At 42.7% G+C, this 8,178-nt stretch overlaps 2 protein-coding genes across 3 annotated transcripts in view; both read right to left on the bottom strand.

Moving 5' to 3' along the window:
• Positions 1-2,629, bottom strand: part of Klhdc2 (kelch domain containing 2) — a 14,905-nt gene extending 12,276 nt beyond the window's left edge. The window contains exons 1-2 of the mRNA XM_010632710.1: positions 2,585-2,629; positions 792-919 (exon numbers count right to left, since the gene is read on the bottom strand). Of these exons, the coding sequence (XP_010631012.1) occupies positions 792-919; positions 2,585-2,629 (173 nt within the window). The remainder of the gene's footprint in view (positions 1-791; positions 920-2,584) is intronic.
• The window catches only part of Klhdc1 (kelch domain containing 1), a 92,156-nt gene continuing 86,066 nt past the window's right edge, over positions 2,089-8,178 (bottom strand). For both annotated transcript variants that reach the window (XM_010632601.3, XM_033765164.1), the window contains 2 exons: positions 7,690-7,742; positions 2,089-3,054 (listed from right to left, as the gene is read on the bottom strand). In XM_010632601.3, coding sequence (XP_010630903.1) covers positions 2,868-3,054; positions 7,690-7,742 — 240 coding nt within the window. In that variant the 3' untranslated portion in view covers positions 2,089-2,867. The remainder of the gene's footprint in view (positions 3,055-7,689; positions 7,743-8,178) is intronic.

Here is an 8,178-nt window from a genome sequence, read left to right as displayed (position 1 = left end):
TCGCATCAGCGGCTCCAGCTGTCATGGATTTGCGCTCAGTAAACGTAGGGTTAGAGACCTGACTAGGTGTGTAATCGGAGCAGGTTACTTCACTTAAGTTGCCTTCTATTTTTGGAGTAGAGACCCAAAAGAATAAATTATTTTTTCTTCTGAGTGTAATGATGCATGCCTGTAATCTCAGAACTCTGGAAGGCTGAGACAGGAGGATAAACTTGAAGGTAAACCGTGAACTCAAGGGGGAGTTTGGTAAGTCCCAAGAATTAAAAAAAAGCTGGAGATGTAGCTCGGTGTGAAAGTTCTGGATTCGATTCCCAGTACCTTAAAAATATATGTACGTATTTTTCCGGTACTGAGGATGGAACGCAGGAGCTCATTACCACTAAGCTACACCCGCAGTCCTTTGCAGATTTTATTTTGAGCCAAAGGTCTCGCTAAATCACCTTTACGTTTCAATCCTGCCTTGGCCTCCGAAGTAGACGGCATTACAAGCATGTTTAAAGTTTTTTTTTTTTTTTTTTTGCTTTTTGAGACAAGGTCTCGTTACGTAGCCCAGGCTGACCTCGAACTCTTGGCGAACCTCCTGCCTCAGCCTCCCAAGTGCTGGGGTTACAGGCGTGTTCTCTACTCCTGGCTAATGGTACATTACAGCGCCGAGAAAGCTCCGGGCTAGCCCGGCCCGTGTCTTTCCAGTTTAGTTCCTGACTTCTCTTTGCTCCTTGCAGCTACAGTACCATCGGGTGGGTTCTTAACGCACACCGAGTTCCTAGGAGTGCCGACGCTGCACGTCTCACTGTTCTCCATCCCTGAAGTCCACTCGGTCTTCCAGGGAAACCTGGGGCCACAGAGCAGCGGGCGGCACAGCAGGCTGACCGTTATAGCGGCCCCTTTGTGCTCCAGGTCGGACGCGGATTTTCACACTCTTAAAGCCAAATGAGAGTGGTTTTTTTGTTGTTTTGAATTGGGGATCAAACACAGGACCTTGGGCCTGCAAGGCGGGGGCAGCCCCACCGAGCTAAATCCCCAGCCCTTGAGAGTGTTTTCAGGGCACCAATCCAACTTCGAATGTTCCAGAAAAATGGATCAGCGGTGGAAGTCCTGTCCCGAGGGAGGTGGCAGCCCGAGCCTGCTCCTTGACCCGTTGTCTTCCACACGGGTTCTGTACACTTGGCTACATATAAAACGCTCCAGCTCACAGTAGTTACGTAGGTCCTTCTAAAATCTACATGACTTCTGAGATTCAATTTCTAAGTCTGTTACGTAAACAACAAAAAAAATCACAACTCACACTGACTTTTTGCACAATCTAATGCTGGTTGGTTCACACTGACAGGACAAACGGTAATGCTCTGCACTTCATACAATAAATATAACACAAAAAATATTCCAGTTCATAAATAGAAGCTTTGAACATTCAAAATATAGAACATATGTATAAAATCTCTCCAATTAAATGCCAGGCTACAGTTTTCACTATATGTATATATATGTCAATACAGAAGTATATTTTTCTAATATCTTCAATTTCAGAGATACCTTGGTGATAGCTTGGAGGATAATTTTATTATACTGAGCTTTTTAGTAATTGGTCATAACCAGTAAATCAGTGGAAGGGCCTGATTATCATAATACAAAGCAAAATGTCTATGGCAAAAGTAACATTTGGAGGAATATATAGTTTTCCATTTCTAGATAAATGGCGATATTAAAGATAAAAGGGAATATGTTAGATCTGGAACATGTTGGTGTCTTCAGTATCAACTCTGTAGAGCAATAAAGGCCAAAGTGAGGGGTTTCAGGAAGGCCAAAATAATAGATCACTCCATTTCGCTGTTTATAAAAATGACATTGGCAAGAACCAGGGAGGTGGGAGGGGAAAAGGGACAAGAGAAAAGTGAAAATGGAAAAAAATTGAAACAAAGCTTTTGTACATAGGGAGGGGACTTGGGGGCTGGAATGGGATAAAATAAAATTTATATTAAAGATGACAGCATTCTTCTAAGGCAAAAAAAAATTTTGTTTTTGAGACAGTCTCACTATGCTGTTCAGACTGGCCTTGAACTATGTAGCCCATGCTGGCCTCAAACTCATGGTGATCCTTCTGCCTCAGCCTCCCAGAGTGCTGGGATTACAGGCATGTGCCACCACTCCTGGCCCGTTAAAATGTTTAAGTACCTCAAAAGTTAATAAATATACCAAGTCTCAGTATCCTCAATTTTTCGTATAGATTAACCTCCACTTTATATATCTTAAAACACGGTCTTTATATAAAAAGCTGGACTAATAACAATGGTAAAGGAGACAAAACTGAAGACATGTATGCCTCTACTCAAAGTTATGGTGATGCCCAAGAATACTCAGTAAGTGCTAAAAGGGCTTTAATACTTTTGTTTAATACTGCTGGTGCTTGCCTATTATATAATTTTTGGCAAGATTTACTAGTTATTTAAGAAGTTACTTAGTAAATGGACTATTTAAAGAGATGCTTAATTTTAAAGTAATCTGAGAAAATGTATGCTTTTCTGAAAGTAGAAATATGTATATAATTCTAAAGTCCTTAGTGTAATTTCTTAATTCTCAAACTTACATAATCTTTCAGTAAATCATAAACATTAAGATCTGTTACAAGCATGCTTACTTTCAGAAAAGATATCTGCTCTGTAGTTTACAAGGAACTTGGCTTGTGAATGTAAATATAAATGAATCTGTATTCACATCCTATTTCCATATATTCCATGCCCTATATTGACTTTCACTGAGTATTTTTGTTTCAAATTTTAAGCTTAATGAAAGCTTGCAACTGGGGTGGGCAGAGAAATGTATAATTAGATTAAAATGGTTCAGTGTATCATAGGTGGGTATGTAACAATTCAGCTGTCATTGATCCACTGATACTTATTGTCCGTTTCTTCTTTCTGAATTCTTTGTTCTTCTCGGTGGTTAGCTGCAGTCCAAAATGTTATTTTTTTGAGTACTTGTTGTAGAAGTTTAGGAGGTAATAGAGATATCTGACTTTTTAAAATGATAGCATTTTTACCAATGCAGTCAAGGCATAACCTGTAAATAAAACATAACAGAATTATTCATCTTTGAACCCAAAGTTATAATACAAAATATTTATAGTATTCCTTGTTCCCTCCCGAAGTGCTGGGGATAGAAACAAGGGCCTCGTTACTACTGGCAAGCACTCTACCACAGAACTAAGCCTCCAGCCCTCCTTAAATATTCTTAAAAATAAAAATAATTATACAAAGTTTATACAACAATGTACTTCTTTTGTATTGTTTGGAACCTGAGAAGAGTTTTCTTAGAGCTACAATAATCATGTGTTTTTACTGCACAGAGACTGTATCAAAGTGAAGTCCAATGGGAACAGTGCCCTCACCACGTATAAAGGTCTTCAATTGAAAAGATGCAGCCCTGATCTGAAAGCAGATCAGTCTGTCCCAGGTCCTCTTGCACACATTCTCCAGTAGCCTGGTACCTATTTCTCCTTCTCCAGGATTTTTTTCCTGTCACCTCAAGATGAAGTATCTGACATCCATCTTCACACCAAGTAACCAGCCCACCCCAAACCTCTGCCAGTGCCTGCGCTAGGGAGGACAGGGCAGTTCCAGAAAGGCGGAGCCGCAATACACAAACAGCCAAGAGACCAGTTGGTTTCCACTCTTCAGCTGCCTGGTGATCATCTCACCCCCTTTAATCTCACTTTATGGTAGTAATTTCCAATACCACTCCCTTTTTATCTTATGCTATTGTAAGATGGGTTTGGGCTTTAAAACCAGAAGCAAGGCTGGGGATTTAGCTCAGTGGTTCTGTGCCTGCTTCACAAGTGAAAGGACCCGAGTTCAATCCCTGGTACAAAAAAAAAAAAAAAAAAAAAAAAAAAAACCAACAAAAACAAAAAATCCCAGAAGCAACTTAAGAATTATCAAAAAAATCTAATGGCTAAACTTTAATTTTAAAATACAATAAACTTTTTTTAAAAGTTTACTATAACTAGGCAGCTCATTTCTACCAGTATTAGGGATCAACCCAGGGTTTCTCAAATGCTAGGTAAATACCATACTACTGCACAACAACCCCGTCCCCTGTGGTTTTAGTTATCATTTCACAAGCATTTATTCATACTCTTACAGATTTATATGTTCTTCCGTACTATGATGAAGCCTCTTCTCTCTGCTGGTCCCACACAGACACAAAAGGACAGGAGTCTCTGTCCTGGTGCCCACTGTGCTGAGGGAAGTGAGAGGCCAGGCGGGGTGGCTCTGTCCTGACCTCACCACTTCCACACACACTAAGTGCTGTCTTAGAGCTAGGAAACCCAACACTGAAAAACCCGTTTCAGCTTCCAGCAGAGTATGATTTGGTGAAGAAATAATAAAGTGCTAGTGTGCTGTGACCGGGGCACGGTGACATTCCATATCAGGGGCAGGGTTCCGCGGGAATCAGGAGGCGTCATGAGACAGACTCAAGGCAGGCGACGCTCCCCTGACGGCAGCTCCACGGGGCCCAAGGGCCTCCAAGTGAAAGCAACCAAGACGCTCTGAGGAAGGCTTGAACCTGCGAAGCCGGAGGGGAGAGTGGGTTCTGTCACAGAGAATACCGTCTTCGGAGGGCAGCAGGGCCCAGCGAGCACGACGGCGGAGCTGGCACATGCAGGGAGCCTCCCTGCCATCTGGGAATTGCTCCTGAGAGGTGCAGGCATTTCCCACGGAATAAGCAAGAATATTCAAGAAATGGTGCCTACTTTTTATAACAGCTCTAAACTGGAGGCATCCTAAATATGTGCCATTAGTCTAGGAAATTACACTTTCATGCGACAGAACCTTCTATTGCCATTAATATTACATACACAGGGCTATGAACTGAATACTATTGACAAAAGCTTTAGATGTAGGTTATAAAAGTGTGTAGTTCGAGCCACAGAGAGCGGGTTCTCAGGACAGCGGGGACCCGGGCCTCACGCACCGCTCAGGTTCTCTCGCCTTCCCCGCATGCCCAACCTTCCTCCCTCCTGAACCGCTCCCTGCTGCTGTCCGGAATACACTTGGATGTCCTACCAACATCTCTGCCTCCTCTGCTTCCCTGTCCTTGCTTACTCAAATCTCAGACAATGCCCTGCGCGCAGCCTTCCGCCTCCAGTCCCTGTCCAGGCATCGCCTTCGCCTCTCCCCGCCCCAACCCGCAGGCACTGGGACTTGGCGGGTTCATCAGCGCCTTTCTGTGGTCCTAACGTCTCTAAGTACAGAAACCCTTTCACTCCTGGCCTCGCTCAGGATGTTGCCCCCTAAACGGCTGAACCCCACATCCTTTCACCCTTCTTTCCAGTTCTCACGCCTCTCTCCTTTGCCCGTCCGCCCTCCGCAAGTGGAGTCCCCGCAGCTGCGCCTCTTTCCCACCAGCCTCATCCGATCTCCTTTCCCACTGCGTCCTTACGGTCCTGACCAAACCCCCACCCGGACGCTCCGTCACCTTCCCGCCGAGCTGCAGAGGGTGAGCAGGGTCCTCAGCGCGTCCCTCACCGGTCCCTCAGCCCGCGCAGCATCCCCTCCGGCCTCTCACAGCTACCTGAAGTCTGCAGCCCTGCGTTCCCACTCGCCTCCCCGTTTTCTTATCAGATGGCCTTGCTCCACTAAAACTTTCTCACTCTGCTGTCCTAAACCTATACATTTTTGTCTTTAAAGACACACCCCTTTCTCTCTCCACTACTTTAAAATTACTCTCTCAGTCAAGGACTAATTCGACTGCAAAAATCTACTTCTCAAGACCGCCAATTTGCTCTTCCTTGTCTTGTATTTCCAACAACTTACTTCTTACTGGCTTCTTTCCATCAGCATTTAAACAAACCTATGCGCCTCCTCCCTGGACCTCAGGCCCAGTACCCGGTGCCTCCTCACCCGGATACTCAAACAGCTCTTCATCCCTGCGCATGAAGAGCTGGAATCTACCCCGGTAGTTATGTTCACAACAAAGGCTGAGCAGCACTGCAAATCATGAGAGCAGTGGTTTTCAAAGTTCAGGCTATGGAACCCTGGGGATCGAACGAGGACATCAATGTTTTTTGATGCTCCCCTTGAGATTCCAGAAGGAGTCAAATTTGGGTGACCACACACAGAGAAGGACAAAGGCCTCAGGAAGGCCGGGCCTGAGCTCACGCAGCATTCTGCACAGGCTCCGGCTGCAGAGCGCTTAGAATTTCCAGTTCACCTCAGCCATGAAGAAGAAGAAACTAGAGGCATTTACAGCTAAATGGGTGCTCACTGAGGCCATACTCTTAAGTGAAATAAATAGGACACACATGGAAATACCGAATCGTTCCTCTGGTGTGAGAAACTAAAAGTGTAAATAAGATCCAAATTGTATAATGGATAATATGAAATAGGAAGAAAGGGGCTAAAGGTGTAGGGGAAGTGGGAAGGGTAGGGGAAAGGAAATAAGGGAAGAGAAACAATATGAGAAAATGAAAAAATGGAAATAAAGTCTTTGTAAATAGGGGAGAGTGGAAGGAATGAAGGGAGGGCAGGGACAAGGGGAAAAAATGAGAACCAACATCTGTCATGGAAAGGTACAAGATCCCAATGATGAATGTAACTGTACTGTGTGCCTAAAAAGTACCAATAAACTCCATGAAAAAAGAAACAAAGTATAAATAAGAATCAAAATGTATAATAAATCATGTAAAATAGGAAGAAAAGGTCCAAAGGGAAAGGGGAAGTGGGAGGAATCAGGGAAAGGAAAATATATGAGAAAAGGAAAAAATGGAAACAAAGTCTTTTAGGGAGGAGTGGAACGGTTGAAGGGCAGAGGATGGGGAAAAAATAAGAACCAAGATACATCATGTAAAGGTACAAATTCCCAATGATGAATGTCATCATACTGTATATCTAAAATGTACCAATAAAATTAATGAAAAAAGAAAAAAAGAAGTTCTAGTTCATGCTTCCTTGAAACATGGCTCCTTCTCTCTCCCTCTCCCCCTGGCCCTCCTAGGCCTTTACCCCTGTTATTCCCACTGCATAAAATACCCGCACCTGTTCACGACCGCTTCTCTCGGACCCTTCCTTTCCACTCCCACAGGCACAAAGGCAGTCACAGGGCTTCTGCCACCACCCTCCCCTCCCACTGAACTGCAGGAGCACAAGTTCAGGACACTAAGTCACCCACAGATTTGAAATTAAAAAGATTACTTTGTACTCAATGCATATATGTGCTGTATTTATAGAAAATATATAAATAACAGATATATTCTGATTTATAAGGGTTAAAATATTAAAATGTTCAGCTTAGAATTAAGGAACTGTAGTATGTTTAATATTGCCATATATATTAAAAGCAGTTTTATAAACAATACAAAAATGTGATTGTATTGTATATTTAATTTTTAAAAGTCACATTGGTACATGATTCACCATTGTGAGTATATTCTTAGGAAGATGTAAACATTTTCTTGACTTCAAGTCATAAACTACCTGAGAAAGATTATAACTCTTCCCCAAATGAAATCAGTATTCATAGTATACACATGAAACAAACTAGATTTGCACTTCCCCTCTGGCTTTTCACCCCCTCCGTCCCTCCATCCCTCCCTCCATCCCTTTTCTGCCTGCCCTGGCCCTGCCCCTACCCCCTACCCACTCTTTTCCATGGAAAACAAAAACAAAACAAAACAAAAAAACTAGATTTGCTTACCTGAGTAGTGAGTAAGGCTGTGTCTGAAAGATCAGTAAATCATTACAATGACCCTAATCAACATAAAAAAGATTTTATCAGGGATTGTGATCAAAATAATAATGCATTAAATATTGAACTTTTTAATTTTATAAATGTAAAGGAAATTATGTAAAGTGACAAATATATTTCTCTCCACCTGCTAACACACACATGAAAGCACACATACAAGTGTACACACCCCCACATACACACATGCCTGCCAGCTACAAAGTCTGGGCATGTACATACCAAACTTCAGGGACCAAGCTTTTACCTAATCAATATGCGCAGATGCATAGGTCCCGAATTTGATCCCTGGTACAAAAATGTGTGTGTGTGTGTGTGTGTGTGTGTGTTTTAAGTGTTTTAAGTGTTTTAACAAAATAGTTTTCTCCTGCTGGGGATTCTCACAAGCTCAAGGTCCTGAGTTCAATCCCTGGTACCAAAAAAAAAAAAAAAAAAAAAAAA

The sequence above is a fragment of the Fukomys damarensis genome, unplaced genomic scaffold (assembly GCF_012274545.1).
Source record: "Fukomys damarensis isolate Sample0158 unplaced genomic scaffold, DMR_v1.0_HiC HiC_scaffold_17, whole genome shotgun sequence".
NCBI classification, from domain to species: domain Eukaryota; kingdom Metazoa; phylum Chordata; class Mammalia; order Rodentia; family Bathyergidae; genus Fukomys; species Fukomys damarensis.
The sequence above is the reverse complement of the archived record's forward strand: the minus strand, read 5'-3'. Positions and strand labels throughout refer to the sequence as shown.